Source organism: Culex pipiens, chromosome 3, assembly GCF_016801865.2.
Source record: "Culex pipiens pallens isolate TS chromosome 3, TS_CPP_V2, whole genome shotgun sequence".
Lineage (NCBI taxonomy): Eukaryota > Metazoa > Arthropoda > Insecta > Diptera > Culicidae > Culex > Culex pipiens.
In genome coordinates, this window is record NC_068939.1 from 81,007,981 (window position 1) to 81,032,183 (window position 24,203).

Here is a 24,203-nt window from a genome sequence, read left to right on the forward strand (position 1 = left end):
GCAGAGCATGGAGACGCGGGGTCGTTCAAAGAAGAAAGAGGACAACAAAGAGAGAAGCCGATCACGTAGTTTGAGGGACAGGGATACAGAGGGGAAGGGGGATACACGGGGAAAGGGGGATGTAAAGGGGAAGGGGGATACACGGGGAAAGGGGGATGTAAAGGGGAAGGATAAATTGGGGGGGAATGGGGAGGGGGAAGGGGTTGATGCCAATCTGGAGGAGAATCTTTGAAAATCGAGTTAGTCACTATGGGTTTGTTTCGGATTTTGGTCATATAAGTAGCTATATTTTACATTCAATTTAGAATAGGTTAGCTTTATGGTAGGATTAGTTAGATTTATTTTGTTCTTTTAATTTTATACAATGAACTTTACACTTAAAATAGCGTCTGTCAATTTAAACAGTACAACAACTACTATCAATCAAAATTTATTAAGAGATTTTATTTGGAATCAGGATATAGATTTAGTTTTTGTTCAGGAGCTTTGCTATCAAAATTTTTCTTTTATTCCTTCTCATTTTGCGATTATTAATTTAAATCAAAATGGTATGGGAACTGGCATTCTGTTGCGGAAATCGTTCGAATTCAACAACGTTGTTCTTGATCCGAATGGTAGAATATCTTCTTTAGTTATCAATGGCATCAATTATATTAATATTTACGCGTTTTCGGGAACTAACAAAAAGAAAGAAAGAGATGAGCTATTTTTGAACAATTTAACTGTCCATTTGAGTAAATCCGGTATTGAATATTCCGTTCTGGCCGGGGATTTCAATTGTATTTTAAACTCTTCCGATGCTACAGGGGCAACTAAAAATGTGTCTGCGGGCCTCAAACGACTCGTAGAATCACTTCAATGGAAAGATATTTTTGCAGAAATGAAGCAAAATGAATTCACCTTTTTTCGATCTGGAGTCGCTTCGCGACTTGATAGAATTTATGGACCGTCGCGTTTTGTAGATTTGATTCTAGAAGCTAAAACAATATCAGTTCCTTTTTCTGATCATTGTGCTATTGTGTTAAAAATTAAAACAGATTCAAACTCATTTTGTTTGAAAGGAAGGGGCTATTGGAAAATTAATAACAGTCTTCTTTTTGATGAAAATATTTCACATAAACTTAGTGTTGAATATCAATCAATCTGTAACAGATCATCTTATTTCAATGATAAAAATCAGTGGTGGAACTCGATAGCTAAAGTTAAATTCAAACAATTTTTTAAAGGGGAGAGCTGGGCAATTAATAAATATATTTTAGATCGTAAAAGTTATTTTCATGGAGTTTTAAACGATTTACATCGTAGAAGATGTCTTGGTGAAGAGGTATCCAAAGATATGTTTTTAGTTAAGTCACGTTTAATGGAAATTGAATTAGATAGACTTAAACATTATAGTAATAAATTGAATAATTTCTCATTGTTACAAGGGGAGGTTATGAATATTTTTCAAGTTTCTGCTCAAATTAAGAAATTCAGTACGTCAAACAATCTCAAATTAAAGGATGGTAATGTGATAACAGGGGACTGCTCGATTATGAAACAAATTATTTTTGATCATTTTTCTGAACAGTTCAAAAAATCTCCGGATAATGCACTAGATGGGATCACTGATCCTTTAGAAAGTGTAACCAGTCGCTTATCAGATGAACAGCAAAGAGAGCTCACAAGACCGATTACAGTTGATGAAATGTTTACCGTTTTAAAATTATGTGCACATAAAAAATCACCAGGGCCTGATGGTTTGAATTACGAATTTTATTTAAAACATTTTGATTTAATTAAGGATGATTTGGTAGTATTGTTTAACGAATATTTATCAGGAACAAAAAAACCTCCTAGAGATTTTACTGCTGGTATTATTACTCTTATACATAAAGGTAATGATAAGAATGATTTAAATAATTATAGACCAATTAGTTTACTTAACTGTGATTATAAATTATTCACTAAAATTATAGCAATGCGCATAAAGTTACATCTTGATGATTTACTAGGCTGTGAACAGTCTGCATGTAAATCAAATCGATCTTGCTCGGACAATTTAAAAGATATCAGACGAATTATGCTTCGTGCAAATGATTCAAAACGTTTTAAAGGAGCATTAGTTAGTATTGATCTTCAAAAAGCTTTCGATAAAGTAGATCATACATATTTGTGGAAAGTTTTGGAAAAATTTAATTTTCCAGATAGTTTGATTAGTTGTATTCGAAATTTATATGATTCTGCAACGTCAAAGGTTCTGTTTAATGGTTTTTTGACTAATAATATTAAGATTGAATCGTCGGTGCGGCAAGGGTGCCCACTTAGCATGATTTTGTTTGTATTGTACATCGAGCCACTTTTGAGAAAAATTAGTGACGGCATCGCAGGTGTACTTATTTATGATAAGTTCATAAAAACCATTGCTTACGCTGACGACATAAATATTTTTATAAGGAATGATGAGGAATTTGATTTGTTAATCCAAATTCTTAATTCCTTCGAATCATTTGGAAAAATTAAGATGAATTTTAATAAGTCAGTTTACTTGAGAATAAACCGTGCAATCTTTGGTCCACAAATGATCAGGGAAGTAAATAGTTTTAAAATTTTAGGAATTTATTTTTCAAATAGTATATCAGAATCAATTAATTTAAATTATGATAAAGTGATTTTAAATGTTAAGCATACGCTCCATCTCCATGGTGTTAGAAAATTAAATTTAGTGGAACGAGGGTGGTTATTAAATGCTTTTATCTTATCAAAGTTTTGGTATCTTGCGCAGATATTCCCACCGTACAAAAAACATATTGATATTATAAATTCACTAGTAGGGCAGTTTTTGTGGAATGGGTTTATTTTTAAAACAGCTCGCGATCAACTTTATTTAGATTATGATGCAGGAGGTATAAGGTTGGTTAATGCGGAGTTTAAAATGAAAGCTTTGTTCATAAGAAACATTCTTTACCCTGGAGGAAATGTTTCTGAAAATTACATTTTAGTATATTCAAAACAACACCAACTGCCCTTGTGTTTTAGGCAGTGGATCGAAGTTGCTAGACTTTGCAAAAACGATTCTTTATTGGACAGTTCGAAGGCTTTTTATAAACATTTTTTGAATCAGGAAAACTTCATTCCAAAAGTTAAAGTTGATTTTCCACAATTTCAATGGACAATAATTTGGAAAAATTTAAATTTTAATTTCATTGGATCTGATGAAAAGTCAAGGCTTTTTGCTTTTTTAAATAATTTAATACCAAACAAGGAAAAACTAATGGCCTACAACATCGGAAGATTGTCTAATAATTTATGTGATATTTGTAATGGAATTGATAATAACGGACACAGAATAATGGAATGCCCTCAATCCAGGATTATTTCAAATTGGACAAAGAATAAAGTAGAAAAGATAAGTGGGATAAAATTAGTGAATCTAGAAGATATTCTGTCATTTGAGATCGATGAGAACAAAAAATCAGAAATAGCCGCTTTGTGGTTATGTATTCTAGCGATTTCTTTTAATTTGAAGTGCTACCCTGGACCTAGCTTGTTTGTTTTCAAAAAGGAAATACGTGAAATGAGATGGAATAACAGATTAATTTTCAATAAAGTTTTTGGAACACATTTGCTAAGGTTAGGGATGTAGGACGAGAGAGTTAGGAAAGTAAAATATTGTAAACTGTAAACTGTATTGTTTGACCAAAATGACCGTAACAATAAACGTTTTTTAAAACCCAAAAAAAAAAAAAAAAAAAAAAAAAAAAAAAAAAAAAAAAAAAAAAAAAAAAAAAAAAAAAAAAAAAAAAACCTCATTTTTATGAAAGTTGTAAGGGGTAGGCGTGGCTGAATGGTTACGCTGTTCGTTTTGCAAGCGGAAGGTTCTGGGTTCGATTCCCATCGGCTCCTATCGAGAAATTATGGAAAGAAGGAATTCTGAACACTTGAATATGAACGAAAAATTCATTAGCTCGTGGCGGGGTTCGATCCCACGTCCTTTGGATCAGCAGACAAAAATGCTAACCATCAGACCATCGAGGTTTTGTTGACTAGAAGGATTAAGAATGCTACAAGAATCTAAGAAAGTTGATTGGAATCTGTGAACCTAAGAACAGGACAATATTGAAGGCAAAGTTGAATTCAAGAACTTTACTGGTTGCATACTCGTTAGGCGAATATTGAACTTTCAACACGACCAGAATTCACCACAAAAAGCTTGGTGAACCGAATTGGAAAGCTTTCAATCTAAGAACATACGAAGAATTAAGGACTATAAATAACTTTGACCGGTCACATCACTTACCAACGTGAATCTTGGCTTCACACCCATCTTACTAACACTTTTAAACCTCATGTGATACTTTGTCGAAGACGCAGCCGATTTAGCGGTCTTCATCACTGAAGTATCGGACTAAAATTCCCATCCACTTCCCCGTGTCTTACAACTGGTCGTGGCCGGCGCTGTGATTGACTAGCATGATAGGGACATTTGGTTTGGTTCCTACTCTTCATCTGTGGTCCACGGAGCAATTTTTGGAGGTTCTGGTCAATAACAGAGTAGCAACTACGGGTAGACACCAATGCTATGCTATGCCTCATTTTATGAAAGTTGTAATGTTGTACGAAAATTTATAAAATCTATACAATTCAAGCATTTTTAAGAAAATGCATTTCGGGATAATTATAAATTCTGCTTCATATGACTGTCAAGTATCTCTGGGGCAGGGTTTAGAAGTTTTGTTGATGTACAAACGATACAGCCGTTTCAAAATATTATTTGCGTCTTATTCTTAATCAATAAAATCAATGCAAATTTATCATTTCAAAAAATATGAATTCCAATATGATGCCGGAATTTGCTTCTTATATATTTATGATGTTTTTTTTAATTGCTCTATTTATCATATTAGTAATGGATTTTATTGTTTTTCTTAGAAAAAGTTTGAAATAACATCTTAAAATGGCTGCATCTCGAAAACTACGTCAGCAAATGTTTTAATTTTTTGCTTAAAGGAATCGACAGAAATCCAAATCTTGGATTGCCTTTAATTTTTCATAAGCCATGTTTTGCAATTTTACAAAATTGATGTTTTTTTATTTCTATAGCCATTGTTTTTACAAAACGCATTTTTCTGAATTTTTATTCTTTTTTAATTTAACATTTTTGACAATTTGCACCAAACAGCTTTTTTATGGATATAATATGTAAAGTTACATCCGTTTAACTTTTCAGCCTATATTATATGAAAATTAAATAATTGCAAAAGACATTTTTCTAGATTCTTATGGATACTTATTTAGAAAAGAAACTAAAATTTGGTCGAATAGTGAACGTATTACGCCTCGAAACTCCTAATATTATATTTTCCAATTTTTTAACGCCAGCAAAAGTTAAAATATTTCTTTTGATTTACCTAATCAACCAGGCTTAAAAACTGTTAATATTCCATTACTTTTTTGAATACTTTATGGCAATTTTGGTATTTTGGAAGCATGTTTTTAGAGAACAGGGGAAAACATTTTCAGGATGGTTGTTTGAGGACTAAGATACAAATTGTTTGAAAATTGTGATTTTTGGGTATTTTGCTGTGCGAAATGATGACTTTATTTAAAATCGCTAATTACAACGGAAAATATCTAACAACCAGCTTAAATTATGAGCTCAAAAATCCTGGAAATCAATTACTCGACTGAAACAGCTGAAGTAATACAAAGTGTATTAAGCGCCGGATTAAATTAATAGATTATAGATGTTATTAGGTACGCAAAAAAAAATGTTTAAAAAATGCATATTATACAATGGATTATGATCACAGCATATTATGTAATAAGGCTAATAAGAGCATGAGCATGAGCATGAGCATGAGAGACCACCCATGGTTGTCCTTCTCCGTTGCTGAACAGGACCGTAATATCCTATCAGCACAAGCGATCATACGCTTCAACGATCTAGTGATGTTTCCCTTATCAACAGCATGCATGAATGCGCTGAAAAGATAAAACATCAAGATCATCAAAACTAGAGCTGCTGTAGATAGGTAACAGTCGTTGGCCACCAACGGCGCCCGCCATGTCAGTTAGCACAGGCTGCTACAAAGGGTGGGTTCTATACGATATCCACACCCCCACGTGTGCCGGAAAACTACTTCTACTTGGGATTTTGTTAGTGGGAAAGGGTAATGGCCAGGATTCATCATAAAAGATGATGATGCGACCCAATAATCAATAAATTTTGTTTAATGATGTGATGTATTATGCATTCTCAAGGCAAACAGTCGGAGGATGTGGATGAGACTATTCCCGGTTATTTGGTGTTGAGTTTAGCATAAATGATTCAATCTTAGACAGCCGACTGTGGAAAGATAAAACCAACTAAAATGCGAAAACGCGAAACCACCCGGACCGAAATACACACACAATCGGGGGGACAACAAAGACGGAAACGGCATCGAAAATCCTGCGAGATGACCGCGACGCGCACCGTTCAAATTCTCCAAAGCAACTGTCAAACATCCCGAAATCACCCGGGTCGAAATACACACACAATCGGGGGGGAAACATAGACGGAAACGGCAACGAAAATCCGGCTTGTTTACCGCGACGCGAACCGTTCAAATTCTCCAAAGCAACTCCATATTATGTAATAAGGCTGATAATTAAACAAAGTGCCGTATGCACTAAAAAAATTGGTTTATTGAGTATTTGCATAATTTATTGTGAAATAAACAAAAAGTTAAAAAATAATAATTTATTTGGGTTTTGAAACATTATATGGTGTTTTACTTTTGACAAATTTATGAGAATTTTAACGAATTTCAATCAATTTACAGTGACTTTTTCAAAGAAATATCCTACGACATTGATTAAAAATCTTCAAAAAATGTTGCTCTTCATCCCTTGACGAAGTATTTCGATTTAGCATTTAATAAGCTTTTTTTTATTTCATGGTATATACTCGAAAAATACACGTGAACGTAAATACTGTGGAAATTTAAATCCATATCCGGAAGACAATCTTCTATATATATAAAAAAATTCTACGGTTTTGTTCGAACGCGCATCAGTTGATAACGGAAAGTCGGATCGGAGCGCTCTTTGCTGCGTTGGGTTCGTATAAGCCCAAGGAAGGTTCTTACGCTAAAGAGTTACAACTTTGGCCAATCTGGAACCGATTCCAGAAGATCTGCAGTTTGTATGGGAAAAGTTGCGTAAAATCAAATTTTGATCATAAGAGGCTGAATAAGCAAACAAGCTAAAAACATCAAGAAGCGAAAAAATGACATGACGAAGTTTTTCGGGTAAGGCTTGTTAAAAAATAAATTTTGACATTGATATTTAATAATCTAAAGTTCTTTCGATTCTTATATATTCTTTAAAACAGGGAATCCCTGCTCATTCACCGTCCACTAAAGGATTGTCTTTTCCGTTCACAACATCAGCTTTCCCCCCAGCAATCTTGCTCTCAATTTCCACGAAGACGGTGCTACAGCCCAAGACCATCCCCAGCAGAGATCTTGTCAGGTTCCATCCGTCTGTCCATCCGTCCTGCCATCCTTCTTCAGGCGCTCCCGAATTCTTGTTTTCCCGACAATGGCTTCCCATTTCATCCGGATCGTACCCTTCCGGTGTGCAGAAGGTGGGATGATTCGGGACCATATTGTACCTAGAATTTGAAAATTGAGACATATCGAATCGCACCCCGGAGAGAGCCGACCGGTTGTATTGGACGTAAAGGTTCCGGACCCCGGAACCGGATGGGTCCTGTGTCTTGTTTCGTCTCAGCGGGGCGGGTGTGCGATGCGGAATTGCTGTGGAATAGTTGAAGCCAACGGAAAACGATAGAGAACCGTTTTACATCATAATAAATCAATCAATTTAATGCCCTGTTGCGTTGGTACCTGGTACACGTGTGCATTGGTGGAAATAGCTTTCTACGGGGATTCCTCGCAATATCTGTTGAAGGAATTGCTCGGACGATACGGATTGATATTGCATTTTAGAAGAAGAGAGATTGCTGGAATTTATTGTTTTCAGTGGAAGGAATCCTTTCGATTGGTATTGTTAGAGCTGTAACAGAAAAACAGAAAAACAGAAAAACAGAAAAACAGAAAAACAGAAAAACAGAAAAACAGAAAAACAGAAAAACAGAAAAACAGAAAAACAGAAAAACAGAAAAACAAAAAAACAGAAAAACAGAAAAAAAGAAAAACAGAAAAACAGAAAAACAGAAAAACAGAAAAACAGAAAAACAGAAAAACAGAAAAACAGAAAAACAGAAAAACAGAAAAACAGAAAAACAGAAAAACAAAAAAACAGAAAAACAGAAAAACATAAAAACAGAAAAACAGAAAAACAGAAAAACAGAAAAACAGAAAAACAGAAAAACAAAAAACATAGAATCAAAACAGAAGGGAAAAGAGATCAAATCGAATCTCAGAGCAATTGCATTCCCCTCCAAATTAACCTCGTAATCTCACCTTCAAATTGATCGACCAGTTTGTAACTCCCAGTAACAGGATGATTTTTGCTTTTTATTCTGACTCCTTCAGGTGTGTCACCAAAAGTGCGCATCAGCAGTAGCAGCAAAATCCGCAACATCGATTTTGTGTCCAACCTCAGGTGCCCTCCGGACCTCCAGGTCTGATACAATAGGAAAATAAATTGAATAAAAACGAGCAAAGAATTGAAGAAGAAATTCGAATCAAAACTTTCCGATTAGATTACTGGCTGGCGATTGCGCGATTCTGGGACAACCACCCACACTCTCCTGAAAAGGAAAAAAAGTACTGTCACTGCAAAGTGGGACAGCAAACAAGCGACTCTCGTAATAAAGTCTATAAAATAATCGAATCTCGGGCCCGGGCCAAACTCGACTCGGTGGCTGCCGTAAAGATTATGATTTCATTCGTGAGCTCGGGGAGCTCGGAAACTGCGAAAATTTTTAGCATTCCGCAGAAATCGTTTTTTTGTTGCCCTTTCTGAATTGTTCAAGTTTCAACTTTAAAGTGTTTGTCGAAAAAAAAACGGAACAAATTTTCCACGCGATCAGCGCGCTAAACGATTATTTTAAACTTTTTAGAGCGCGGGGGAAACGGGGAAATCTCCCTCCCCCAACCCCACCAACAAACTTTTTCCAATTAAACCGTCAGAAGCCACTAAATCAGCCGTGATTGACAGTGATTATGTCGCGGCCAATCGCGGGCTCTCGCAAGGCTCGCGGGAAAAGCACAACCCTCTAATTGGGTGGTTGACTTTTCCAGTCCCCATCCCCAACCCGCTTCTCCCGCGAAAAGCACTAAGCTTTATGGTTGGGAAATTAAAATTTTCTAAACTAGAGTTTCAAAATTGAGTCACGCTACAAAGTGAGCAATTGGGAAGTGGTTTGTTTTGCGATGCAATCAATTATTTCTATTTTTTTATTCACATTTTTGGGTTGGAAAGATAATAATGTTTGCAAATCTAGCGTGCAGAACAAAATAATTGTGAACAGGGGAGGTAATTAATTGTTTCCTTTTGAGTTTTGTTAAGAGTGGAATTTCAAGGGTCTTAATGTTGTTTGTTTTGTGAAAATGAAACTTATTTTCAATATAACGATCATAATTTCTAATATAATCCGATATTTCTTCGTTATCACAATGAATCATGCATTGCTCTTTATATAAAAACACATTTAAATAATTTTGAAATTGTTTAAATTAACTTGTGTCAAATCAGCAGGATCCAGATCAAAAATGTTCCGATTTGGCTCAAATTTAGCATGGAAGTTCTTTGGTCACAATAATTCGAACCATTTTTTTTTTGTTTGGCGATCAGGGTGTTTCAATCCAAAAAAGGGTACGTTTTTGAACGAATTCGCAAAAACCACATTTTTCCAAAAAAGTCGTATCTCCGGAATGTCTTAGCTAAATTTGGCTCGCCACGTTTTAAAAGAACGGTGGTTAGACGTGTTTTCAGTAAATATTACTAATACATACATATGTACATAGCTGAACACACTTACAGATCAAACAAAAACTGTGTTTGCAGATTTGTGGGATCATTAGAAAATATTTGTCAATGAGTTTTCAGGATGTTTTAAGTTACATATCCAAAAATGGTGAATATCCATTAATAAGATTCTGAGTACCATGATCCACCATCTATATGAGTTTCCTGTATATTTTGGAGAATTTAAGGACCACATCAGTCAATACTATCACAAATTCATTTTTATTTTGTATTTTTTTATGTGCTGAGCATTTTGTGTTACTTTATGCCTAAAAAATGGAGACCGGCTCCGTGGCTTGAATCCCGGTCGGTTCCATTGGACTTTTGTTCTAAACATAGAATATGAACAAAAATCGACTTGGATCTGGTGAGATGCAAGATTCACTCTGGAAGTGATTTAATCCGTTTTCAAAAGGTCCCAAGCGCATTTGTAAACCAAACCGTTTAACGATAAATTCTCGTTCAATTTATGAATAATCAACTTCAAAAATGCAAACTTAATAGTGAAATGTTTTAATTGAAACCACCCCGATATGTAGTTGAATAAGTTTTTTTTTCTTTCGATAAAGTTTCCCATCCAGTTTTCTCTATCCAAAAAATGTTATATTATTAATAAATAATTGAATATTTTCAAATTTAACAATTTTTCCAACAAAAAAAAAAGAGGAAGGAAATGCAAATGTTTACACTAAATAAGTCGTACAAGTTATTTCAACAAAAATATAGCAAATAAGCAAAACTTTTTCTTGCGGCCTGATTTGGGGAGCAGGGGGAGCCAAAAACCTCCAATAAAATAATCATGATGAGAAATAAAAAATCATCTCGCAGTTTAAAAAAATTACAATAAATCCGCAGTTTACTTCTTTTTAATAACTTTTGACACCAAGCAAAGAGTACTAGTAAACCGGAGTGACATTAATATGGTTTTAGTTTATTTTTGGAATAAAACATGTACTGGGGTATGCCACACTAGGTCCGTGCACTATCTTTGAAAAAAAGTTTTTTCAATAGTGCTTTGTAAAAAAGATCAAATGAAAATTCTTCTGTTCAATTTCGGGTGACTTTGATAGTCAAAGTTTTTCTTGTTAAAATTATATATAAGGTGTTCACATTTTATTTCTACGTCAAATTTACCATCGCAAAGAATGGTAATATAAATAAATTTTAAGAAAAAAATTGTTTATATTTAGTTAACTAACTTTATAAGCTTAACAAAACACGTAAAAAATTCAGGTAAAATGCTAAAAAAATCGCAATTTTGCCAAAAATTCGTTAAAATTAGTTTTGTATACAAAATTATTGATTTTTATTGCATTTTATACTGAATTTGAAGCTCGAATAAAGGGTGACGAGCGGGAATTCCCGGGAAACTTTGTCGAGACTCCCGGGAAATTTTAAACTTTTAAATTAACCAGAAAATTATTTGAAAAATTCAAAATTGTTTGGAACATTGGATGTTCAATGTTCAAGTTCAAATAAAACAATGCTTCTCTAATCTTCCTATTCAGAAACTGTAAATTTTAACTTGTAAAAAATGCAATAACTATAATTGAGAGAAGCCGAAAAAAAAATTACCTTAAGGCATACTTACACAGAAAAAAAAAGTTGAATTTTGGAATGTTGAAAATTTGGTAGGTTGAATATTACCTCTTTATTTGTGTAATATTACATAAAAAATGTGTAAAAATGTGAACCTGATGAATATTCATCAAAAACTGATGAAAATTTATCATTTTCTGGGGTAAAATTTATCATTTATTTTGCCACAAAATCTGTCACCATTTCCTGATGAATATTACCATCATTTTTTTTTTCTGTGTAGTTGTTACACCCCAAATATGTAATCTAAAGTTTTTTCACATTATTTTTAATTTATTATTTCTAAGAGGGATAAGCATTTTCAAGATAAGTTCAATGTCCATATCCTCTCTCGCAATCTTTATTTTTTTTTTAATCCTCAGTACCTTAGTTAATTTCGCTGATTAAAGGTAATTTCTTTTTTTGATGTTAATAAATCATTTTTCGTTTCAAGTCAACCTCAATATTAACTTATATTTTGGAAAACAAACTCTGGCAGTGGCAATCCGCCAATTGTGAACAGTTGACCTTAAAAAGGATAAGAGAAGCTTAAATTGTTGTTTTTATCCATCATATTGCAAAAATCTCGATACTGGGAAATTATATATTAGCTATGATTTTACTTTACAAATATCTAATAAGAAGTTCATGCAACAAGTTTGTGCAACATTTGAAAAATCACTCAGTGCAACTTATGATTCGTAAACCATTTAAACTACTATAGTTAACTATAAAGTTCCTCAAAATAATTCGTTGTTACTAAATTCATTGAAAAGAAACAAATTTATTACTTTCCTTTTTAAAATTTGCCGCTATTGACATAGTATAAAAAACTCCCGGGTCCCGGGAATTCCCGGGAAATGGCCAAATTCAACTCTCGATTCCCGGGAAATTGAAAATCTCGAGAATCGTCACCCTCTAAGCACGAATCAAAAGTTTTCACATTTAAGTGAAATTTGTTTCACTGAAAATGCCTATTTTTTTTTAATTATATTTTAAAAGCACATCATTTTTTTATTAACAAACTTATTTTACCTTCTCCTTATGGAAAATTGTCCAAAGAATCCGAAAATGCATTCCGTTTTTCGATTCGAAATCATGTTCATTGAGAAAATCATGACCCTTTGAGAATATTGAAATAATGGTGCTCAGCAACATTTTTTTAATAATAGTTAACTGACTTTTTAAACATTTCAAAACTTCATGGAAACTTCTTCTTAAAGTACTTTGAACTCTTCTCTACCATGGTTAGAATACTCCATATATTCCATAGCATTCCGTACGTATTTAATTTGTCAAAGTCACCCGTTTTACGGTACATTAGAAACCAAACTAAAAATAAAAACAATTTTTGCGCATAAATGAACACAAAATACATTTAAATTGTAAAATTAGCAAACTATTAAATACTTCATGAGATATCCAAATTTTATTTTTAAATCCTCTGGGTCGATTACACTATGGCATTATCAAAGAAGTCACATTGTAAAAATCAGTTTGCAAATTTAAAAAAAAAATCAGATTTTGTTCAATAGAAGTTGAAATAAGCGAAATTTCGTGAAATCAATATCGATATAATTTTTTGATAATGTTGATGATTAAATCGATTTATAGCGACTTTCCTGAAAAAATATCCTATAAAATCAAAGAAAAATCTTTGAAACAAAGTTGTTCTAGACCCCGGATGAAATATTTCAATGCGCCCTGCTAAATGTTGGGTAAGAGCCCTTGTTTTATGGTGCCAAATATCAGACATGCCGATTTTTTTATCTTAATGTTCTCGAAAAATACACCGTGTAATAAAACATATCAAAAGAGATCGAAGGCTGTATAGTAGGATGTAACAAAAATGACTTTTTAGCGGGCATTCAAGGGTTTGTTCCGGTGGGCATACTAAGCTCAAATCCAAAATATGAGCTTGATTGGACGTAACAGGAGCTGGCGCTCCGCCCTTCAATTTTAAATGGGATTTAACCCGTAAAAAAAGATTTTTTCAAAAAAGTCACTTTTTGAGGCATTTTGGCCACTGAAGCGTTTATTTTCAACATCATTGGCGTATAGGCCAGATCCTTGCGCATCTTTTGGTATATATAACATTGAAATTTGGAGCACCCTGGAGCTCGGTACAGACCTTCAAAGTTTGTCATTTTTTCGAAAAATTGACCCCAGCAAAATCAAATGGCGTCTAGGGCGTCGCGAGGCGCGACGCATATCTTTTTTGCCGGGGCCGATTTTTCGAAAAAATGCCAAACTTTGAAGGTCTGTACCGAGCTCCAGGGTGCTCCAAATTTCAATGTTATATATACCAAAAGATGCGCAAGGATCTGGCCTATACGCCAATGATGTTGAAAATAAACGCTTCAGTGGCCAAAATGCCTCAAAAAGTGACATTTTTGAAAAAATCTTTTTTTACGGGTTAAATCCCATTTAAAATTGAAGGTCGGAGCGCCAGCTCCTGTTACGTCCAATCAAGCTCATATTTTGGATTTGAGCTTAGTATGCCCACCGGAACAAACCCTTGAATGCCCGCCAAAAAGTCATTTTTGTTACACTCTACTGTATAGTTTGTCAACAGATTGGTTTAAATGCGTAAATTTTTCATAGAGTGTAAATGTTTTTTTTTCTGAATATTTCTATTAATAACCTACAGCATTGCCGAAGACATCAAATCGATGCGACAATTCTTTCTCGAAATACAGATGTTTTCATAGCTGTTTTTTATAAACAGTCGCCAAATGTGTGTGGAGACCTGTATAAAAAAAACTAATGGTGCAAAATGGCTTATTCGGATATAAAGAATCGATGAACAAAGTTTCATACAAATAAAAAATACAATAAAAGTCGATTTGCAAAATTATGGAGTTTGCTCCAAATACAAAATTTGATCTGACTTAAAATTTTGAATATTTAAAAAACTTTACGTTAAGTTGACCTTCCACATCTGCATAGCCATAGTAAGTCACGTATTTTTTTAAGCAACTCATCTATTCGATACAACGTAACTATTCTAAGATAAATTATTGTAGATAGGCCATTACTCGGTTAGTACTACTTCAGTTAGTTTGTTTGCTCTACCTCACAAATCTCTGTTCAATTAGCCGGGCAAAAAAGAAATCAGGTGACAATTAGCCGGTAATTTCACCTGTCAATCAATTCTCAATACACTCTGCAAAGAACAAATTCTACGGCTATGACCTATTGCGCCACTCGGAGACAAGACGGGTAGCGGCGTCGTTGGTTTGAGCCCCAAAGCTGCTGGGGAGAGCTTTTTGATGGATAGGCGTTCGTACACTCGTACCAGCGGCCAGGTTGATTGGCAGGTTGCAAATGGCAGGTCATTTTCGTACGGTCGTTCTTCTCGCCCTCTTGTAAGGCCCCTAATTGCAGCCGATATGAATGGATTGGCGTTGCGTAATGTGTGCATTCTGGCGGCGAACGTGACGCGAAGGGTGCCATAGGGCACCGGTCAGCACTTGGGCTAATTGAGACATGGTGGATTGAGCAAATTTAGTGGCGAGTTTCAAATTTGACACGTTAAAATAACTTTGATTTCGTTTCTTTCCAGACAACTCCCCGCCGTGGAGCATCCGGCGCCGCTCCGGACCACCGGTCCGTCGCAGCTCCAGCGAGCGTTCGTCCCCTCCGCGGGTGACCTCGTTCAACGGGCAGCAACCATCGTCAACCCAGCATCACCACCCGACTCCTCGCTTCATCGACACGATGGCGCTGCGTGGCAAACAGGCTCGCCGAGATTCCAGGGCGGTGTTTGACGAAGAAACGTCCTCGTCGTCTTCGTCCAGCTGTGGAACGCTGCTCGGTGGGGGTAAGATGCGACCACGAGTTCCTCCACCACCTCCGCCTCCGCCGGCAAGTTCAACCGGGTCGTCCTCACCGGATCAGCAGTCGATCACGAGTGCGAGCACCGTGGAGGGTGGGGAAGTTGGATGTAAGAAGTATGAGAATGAGATGATGGCGGGGAAGTTGAACGACCCTGAAGAGAGCAACATCTACGAGGATTTTTGCTTCGATTTGAGTTCGGGGTCGGAGCGAAGCAGCGGGCGTAGCTCGACCGCTTCGCGAACCGTCGTTCAGGTGGCGTCGACTCCAACGGCGACTTTCAGCAAAGAAGTCGCGGCCGTCCATCGGCTGGAGATTCGCCACGAGGATGAAGACAGCAGCTACGAGTCGATGGGTCAGAAGAAGACCTCGATTATGATCACCGGTGACGATTGCTACTCGACGGTCAACGTGGACGACGACAACGAAACGCCGCTGTACCAGTCTTCGGTGGTCGTCAACGACGACGTCGTTTGCTCGCCCGGAATCCACCAAACCTCGTTCAACACCGTAACGATCAGCGTCAACTCGCCAACCTCAACGTTGCAACATCCACGGCACAAAGCCGATTCGACGCCCAACTTTGACGAGCAGAAGAACAACTTTCTGAACAGTGCAACGTCCATCATCCCGATCGGCGGAACCACTTCGGTAACAGTAACAACTCCTACGGCCGAACCCGAACCGCAAGCGGCAGCTGTCCCGAAATCACCCTCAACCGGCAAGACCTTTATCAGTCTGGACTTTGACCGGGTGACGGCGAGCTTGCACGAGTCGCCTACTGCCGCCACTCCGGAGACTTCCGTCGATGAAGAGCCGGAAGCAAGCGTCGACGACGATGACGCGCCGATTTCGATAGTTCCTAGTGGTGGCGAACACGTAGAAGCAGCGAAGCAATCCAAAGATGAGAGCGTGGACGTAATTCTGCGCAATCCGGTGGAAGCGGTCAAGCGAAATCTGGTGCCGCACATTTGCGGCAAGTTGGCAGCGGCACGGGCGGAAGCGTCGACGGACGCGGTTGTCGTGAGGCGTCCGAAGCTGGACAAAGACGTCAGTAAGCGGAACAGCTTCATCGCGAAGCTGCTGGAGGACCCGATGCTGGGTCATTTGGCGGAGGGGCTGGACTACGAGCTGGTGGCAAAGCTGATCGAGAACTCGCTGATGCGGTTGAAGGAAAGTCGCACCCAGCTGGACATGAGTGGAACCAAAGACGAGGACGCGGTGTCGCGGATGATTGAGGAATCGCTGGTGAAGATCCAGGAGGAGCGACAGAAGCTGGAGGGGAAGAAGGGGGGTGAGAAGGATAGCAATAGGAGCAGTATCAGCTCGGGCAACAGCTACGGCTCGGCGGCGTACGAACTGATGGAGTTTGACGCGAGTGGAGAGCTGAGCGATTGCTATCAAAGCTGCTCGAGTGATCTGACGGTGGATGAGGAGCAGAACGCGAACAGTTCACGGAGCAAGTTCTACCAGATGCTGGTGGATGCGACGCTGTCGGAGATCGAAATCAGCACGGCGAACGACGACGATCATCACTATGAGTCGATCCGGTTGAACGCTGATCCGATCTACGAAGAGATTAGTGACATTCCACCACCGCTCCCGCTTACAGCTCCGCCGATCGTGGACGATCTTGACCGGGAAAAGCGAAACGCACGATCGATCTTCGAAGGCGCCTCCAAGTACGACATCCTGTCCTACCTGGTGGACGCAAAGGAACGCGGGATCGCCCAAGAGGAAGCGTACAACTTTCAGTTTGGCAACGCCAGCGACATCATCCTGGAGGAGGAAGAAGACGAAAACATCACCGACCTGCGACACCACCAGCGACAAATCTCCGACATCAGCAGTCGCCTGTCGCACATCTCCAACATCAGCGACTCTAGCGAGGACACTTCTTCGCTCATCGCCCAGCGAAAGGCGTCCGAGATCGAACGGAACGACTCCGGTGTCGGATCGGAGACGAGCAAAACCTCCCGCTCCAAGTGGCAAAACCCATCCGTGACCTCCTCCCTCCTGGACAAGATCAGTCCCATCCACCTGTGCGAGGACTGCGACGGCCCGGTCGAAACCCAAATCACCGAGTCCGGCGTCATGTACGCCCCGCTCGTCTGCCGCAAGTGTGGCAAGAAACGAGCCGAGCGCAAGGAGATCATAACCGAAATCGTCGAAACGGAGGAAAAGTACGGCCGCGACCTGCAGATCATCCTCGAAGAGTTCTACCAACCCATGCTGGTGGCCGGTCTGCTGAGCCAGGATCAACTCTCCGCAATCTTTTTGAACGTGGAAGAATTGCTCGAGAACAACCAGTTCCTAGCGGAGCGGATGCGGGACGCGCTGGACATTGCGAACGAACAGGGCGACGAGGATCTGCTGACGGTCAGTGCCGGCCGGATCTTCCTGGAGGCGGCACCGATGCTGCACGCGTTCGAGAGCTACTGCGTGCGGCAGGGCGCGGCCAGCTTGCTGCTGGCGAACCTGGAGAAGGAGAAGGAACTGCTGAGGATCTTCCTGCGCGTGTCGCAGATGGAGAATGCCGTGCTGAGGCGGATGAACTTGAACTCGTTTTTGATGGTAAGTATAACAAAATCAACAGTCCTTCTACACAATCTAACCAAATCATCTCCCCCGACAGGTTCCCGTACAACGCGTCACCAAGTACCCGCTGCTGCTTGCCCGACTCTTCAAGGTAACCCCCGCCCACCTGGAAGGTCGCGAGCTACTCAAACAAGCCCAAGAAAAGATCGAACTACACCTGAACCACATGAACCGCGAGGCCAAAGACGTGCCCACCAAGCTGTGGCGCCGGATCTCCTCCGGCAGCCCCGCCGGTCGGCGTCTCTCCTGCGAGCTGGACATGATCAACATCAAGCTGCGCAAGATGGCCATCGACGTGCTCGAGTGGAACACCGAGGAGGTCCGGTTCGCCATCGAGGGCCGTCTCCTCTTCACGCAACCCAACGACGGAAACTGGAAGAAGAGCCGCACCATCAAGCTGACCTCGATCAACGCCCTGCTGGTGACCAATGGAAAGGTAAGACCCCCTCAACCCTAACCTAAAAATTTCAAGCATTGCACCGGGTCTTTTTCGCTTCTCGTTTTCCAGCCAAGTCCCAGCTACAAGCCGGACCGGGCCTCGACGGAGCTGTTGAACTTCCCGCGCCACACCGGAATCCGCGAGGCGTCGCTGCTGCTGGTGCGCGAGAAAAACGGCCGCTACACGCTGCTGCGGGAGCCGCTCTACCTGGACCGGTGCATCGTGTGCACCGAGAACGACTGGGAGGACTACTTTGAGCTGCAGGAGATTCTCTCGAAGGAGTCGTTCATCTTCAAGGTGAGTGTGGTGGGAGCAATTGTCGTTTGCAAGCAGAACTTTTAAATTACTATCAAAATATTCATTTTTCTTCCTTTTACTTCCTCTTATTTCAAGGCCGAGGATGGCACCAAGACGAAGCAGTGGTACAGCCAGCTCCAGTACCACTCCCAGGGCATGGGCACCTGGCGGAAGCGGCGGAACGCGCTGGCCAACATCATGATCAACGGAATGATGACGCGAACGTAGTGCCGTGTCCGCCGGCAAAACTTGTTTTTAGTTAGCTTTGGAGCGCCGATAGTAGTTGTGTAGTTAGAGCTGTAGTTAATTGTAAGAAGAAAACTAAGGATGATGAGTGAAAAATTGAAAAATTAGAGTGTGAAAAATGTCTCTGGATTAGCCGTAGAGAAATTTGAAGATGAGAAGAAAGAACGTTGAATTGTCACAGTTCATGAGAGAAGACTGAGGGTTGCATACCCACAGGCGATTCTTTGAACGAACTGTGGTACTTTTGGATATAAATTATGCCCAGAAAGTTTGCCAAAATTTAAACATCATCATTTTAGTATTGAAATCTCCTAAATTTATTTAACTTATTGCAAAATCAATTCACTTCTTTCAATCATTTTTCATACTTGTCGGCAATGTAGAAACTCAAAATCGAATGAAGAAACCTTAAAAAAGATGTTATTTGCGCTTAGAAACCCAATGTTTTAGCCCCCCAATTAGAGATTAGTTAAAACAAAATCATAAAACTATTTATTGTGAACCAATTTCCACACCCCGATTTGTGAATGTCCCCAAAAATTGCTTTGTTTTGAGTATTGTAGAGATAGTTTTCCCTTTAAGTAGGTATTTAAACACCCCGTTTTTTCCCGTTTCTTTTTAATTCAATCCTTTTTCGAAAAAGCTTAACAAGCAGCGATTGTATACTATTTAGTAGTTGTATTTTACTTAGCTTTTGATTTACTTTACTATATCCCATTTGAATTTTGCGCGTGTTGATTTCCCAGCGTGTGTAAAACAAATGTATAGTGGATACAAGGCAGAATTAGCTATTAATCATCCCTAGGTTTTACACCTGTCGCTGGTTGAGAGTAGCATCCTGAAGAAACACAACGCAAAACAATGGCAATGTAAAATCGATGAATCTGTAATCAAAATGAATAAAAATTCTGAAAAAATAATCAAGACTTATTGCTGTTTATTTTGTCCGAAAATCTAGAGTACAAACACAACTACAGTCCAGACTCGATTATCCGAAGTAAGTAAAGTAAATCTTTCCCAGTTCCTGAGGGGAACACCCTTGAAGAGTATCGGGGCCGGCATTTACAAAGCGGATTCAGTGGCAGTTTCATTCTCAACTTAATGTTAACATGTTAAGATTAATGTTAACATTCCATAGGTCGCCTCCCTAAGGTGTCGTGATAAGGTCCAGTTTGTGACGATACACTACCTTCCCTTTACTAAGCAATCGATTCCAGAAGGGAAAAGATCATCAGATGTGTTGGTCCGAGCCGGGATTTGAACCCCGATCTACCGCTTATCCGAAGGCCTTAGCAAAAATTCACTTCGGATAATCGAATCACGATTTTTTTTCCTTTTCTTATTTTTGATTGTTGAGCTTTATTATGACCCCTAGACTTTTCTAAAGTGATTCAGATTTTTAAAATACAAGATGGCGGCCAAAATGGTGGTGATGAAATATTGAAAAATGATTTTTCAATTCAATAGGCAATCAACTATTTGAATTTTACTAAAATGGGGCTCCAGAACTTGAATTTGATGTTAAAAAAAAATAACGGATAATCGACCATGGAAGAATCGAGTCTGGACTGTGTTAAAATATAATAAAATTGTAATTTTGTATGTTATTCATTTTTTTTAAAATCTGGTTAGAACTAGAGATGGGCAAAACCGCTTTTTTTAGTAGCCGCTTATTTTCGGTCACTCGTTAAAATAAGCGGTTCTTTTGAACGGTTTTTTTGCTCTTTTTTATAATTTTGATGGTATGACTTTTGTTTTTTTAATTCGACTTTCATAGATAATTTGGAAAAAAAAACTAGAAGAATCGCTAGAAAACCTTAACGATGGAATAATTGGACGCTTTAAACTTGAATTTTGGAGATAATTGCTAAAAGTTTTACGGAATTGCGATTTTTTTATTATTTTTGAGCAGAAAATATTCATTTCATATTATGATTTATTTAATGAAATAAATGTCAATTTTTAATCAGGCAAGGGGATTGATTTTTTTTCAAAGATCTCACGGTCTATTTTGTAGTTTTTTTGGCAAAATTTATCAAGAACGGTGCACATCAACCAGAGCTTTTGCACCCATATTTTTGTTACATATTTTTAGTATCTTCAAAACTGTCCACAAAGTAATTTACAACAAAGTTTGACTAATTTTACAATTCCGTTGTTGGAGGATTGGGTCCATACGTTAGACAATTTAAGAAGACAACAACTTCCTTCGTTTGCTGTGCACTCTTAAGCGTTTTGAAATACTCAAATTCGTGCAATAGAAAGTTTTTTATTCTGTTTAAAAAATCATTCAGCTTTACTTTACATCAGCTTTACATTTTGAGTTATCACCAAAAAAGTGCTTTTTTGGACCATTTTTGCAAAAATGGCGTATATCTCGAGTAGATTAAGAGCTACAAATTTGACGCCTTCGACAAACTTTCATGAAATTTTCTCCTCTACAACTTTGCCCAAGACACCAAAGCCCTACAACGTCATCCAACAAAGTTAGTTTTTGGTTGACACCTTGGAAGTTCGTCACCCTGTATGTCAATAACTTCAAAAGATAGCCCTTAGCAAGTACATCAACTCTTCCGAAGACACCATTTAGCTAGAACGTCAAATAAAGGAGTTATCAATTTATTCCACTTAATTTTGCAATTCCGAACAGTGTGCATTGGCATAAATCAGGGGTGACCAAAGTATGGCCCGCGGGCCAAACGTGGCTCGCGAGGTGATTTTTAGTGGCCCGCGGACCCATTTTGAAATATCATGTAAAATGGCCCTTTGACCACCCAAAAGTGATTTAAAAAAAATCAAAATTTATGTTATAAAAGTAATAAATCTTATGTTTTATCCATGTTTCGATCCTGAATATTTTGTTGATAAATCTATCCAATTGAAACTTAAATATGAAATAATTTAATTGCGTCTAAATTTTCATCAAACATTTTTAGAAATAAGTAATAAAACGTTCAAATTTGACTAAAGTATAAAATTGTAAAAATGGCGATAGGCGATAATATAGGTATCCATTACTTATTTTAAAGCTAGGTAATGAATAGAGAGAATGCGTAGCGTGATTTTCAAATTATCTCACTTTGTTTACATCTACAAAGTAGGAGGATGTTGCAGGCCAAGGGTGCATGATACTGATGATACTCGTCGGTTGACACACCTAGGCGAGGAACATCCCGGAAAGAGCCCAACTACATCCGTAGTGCAGTTTGGACAAAACAGCATGGCTCTGGTTCCTTGCAAGTGTCCTATTTTCTTACCTCCACGTTGGCTTGGTTTAGTCATCATGATGACAAGGTGTAACCTAGCTGGTGGCCTGTGGAAACGAAATCATTTAAAAAGGGGTCGCGGCGTGGCCAGAGAAGTTTGCCATCAGTCGTGTGGTGTTCGTTGGATCGATCGGAGTGTAAATCGGCGCGCGAGAACCCGCGGGAAAGTGGTAGAAAATTCTCGAAATCATTGAAAAAGAGATTTGCGTCGCCGCGTTTTATATTCACATTTCATTCTGAAAGCCCATCCCATAGCATCGGTGCTCGGCGGTAAGAAGTAAAAAATACGCGATTGATAAGTCCTTCTCATAGCGTCGTAGCTCGGAAGGCAACGATTGTTTCACTTTCTGGTCATATCATCTACCAAGATGAATCCTGACCTTCCCTTTCCTTCCCCTACTAACACAATTCCCCACTTCCCGTGATGCCTGAAGGAGATGCTGTGGATTCAACGGTCTCATGCGGTGTCAACAGGTATAGAGTGACAAACTCTGTGTCTGATGAGTCTGCAACTTCAAATATCGGACTAACATTCCTACCTTTGTTGAACTGCATCTCCTTGGGGGGGCGCCGGTATTGACTTAAAGCAGAGATCTTCAGGGGTTATACAGTGAGGATGATTAGCTCCCACTATTCATCTGTTGGTTCATTGTGTAACTTCAGCTGATCCGTCAATAACGGAGTAGCAGCTCATTGGCAGTCAACCATGCTCATGCTCATGCTCATGCTCATGCTCATGATTCCATGTAATGGATCGTAATGAGAATTTGTTTTTTAAACACAGTTCGGGCAAGTCCAGGATGTTGTTTGTGGTGCGGTTCAGCATACAGCGCGCTTGCTTTGGTGGTGGTGCGGTGACGCGCGACCGGATCCGGCACGTCGCGAATTGCTCGTAGCTTTGGTTCAAGGATGACTTGTGTGCGTGTGCGTGGGACCTCGTAGCTGGCCCGCTTTAAAGTGAAAATTATGTCAGAGAGGCGGAAATCAAAAAGGGACACCGAGAGATCTGTTGCCACTAGGAGGCCAGAATGCTGGATGCGTTTGCCTGCTGAGATCAACCGAAGCCGAATTTGGTGAGTTCGTTTCATGTTGGTTGCTTTGCGCGTGTGTGAGTGAGATTGGGATGAATGACAGAAGCTTCTGCAGTGTATGACGTTTGTGGATCAGGTGGATCCGGAAATTTCCACAGAAGGGTTGCCATACGGTCACTGCTGCAGACTTTTTGGAATTAAAAGTGTTTGTAGTTATTAAAATTTTACCTCCGCGGATTTTTGTACGGCGGTTAACTTTCTAATTTATTTCTAATCTTCAAGCGTAGATTTTAATTTGCTTCGGGGTTTGGTGGTCGACCCAAATAATGCACATGGAGTAGGGGGTTGTTTTTACTGTACTGCTGAAGCTAAAATCCTTGGTGAGGACTTTCGATTAAAATTGCTTTATTTATTTATTTATTTTTTTGAAAATATAAATATGCTGATTAATCCCATGACACAAAATAAATTAAATGTTAACTAATTATGCTTTTTCAATCGGTCGTTTAAATTAACTTCTAACTCTTACATTTAAATAAAACAAATAAATAATCAAGATCTACTCCGCATCGCTGTAAGAGTTTAAAATCAAGATTGAAATGATGTGATAAATCATTTATAACCTCGTATTTCGTTTAAACATATCAAAATTTAAAAGAACATATAAACTTCTCTTTACTCTTACAGTCGGTAGCTTGAGTTTAACAGCAGACAAGTTAAAACTGTGTTTGATCAGCATTGCTTTCACCAGAGAAAATGGTTGGTTTAGTAATACTACAGTCGATTTAATCGTGCACGGCTTCGTCGCGTTGTTTCTGCCGTGGTTTAAAATATGAAAAATATAAATCATGCATCTTTTACACTATACAGTCACAAGTATATGTTTAACAATAAAAAAACTAACTCTACTTGATTCGCCCGCAATACCTTTCGGGGTATATCCTAGGG

The 24,203-nt window shown here is 38.6% G+C and overlaps 1 protein-coding gene across 1 annotated transcript in view; it reads left to right on the forward strand.

The window, feature by feature from the left end:
• The window catches only part of LOC120414196 (uncharacterized), a 260,154-nt gene extending 240,276 nt beyond the window's left edge, over positions 1 to 19,878 (forward strand). Inside the window, exons 5-8 of the mRNA XM_039575277.2 lie at positions 15,107 to 17,952; positions 18,014 to 18,412; positions 18,485 to 18,712; positions 18,809 to 19,878. Of these exons, the coding sequence (XP_039431211.1) occupies positions 15,107 to 17,952; positions 18,014 to 18,412; positions 18,485 to 18,712; positions 18,809 to 18,940 (3,605 nt within the window). The 3' untranslated portion in view covers positions 18,941 to 19,878. The remainder of the gene's footprint in view (positions 1 to 15,106; positions 17,953 to 18,013; positions 18,413 to 18,484; positions 18,713 to 18,808) is intronic.
• The last annotated feature ends 4,325 nt before the right edge of the window (positions 19,879 to 24,203 follow it).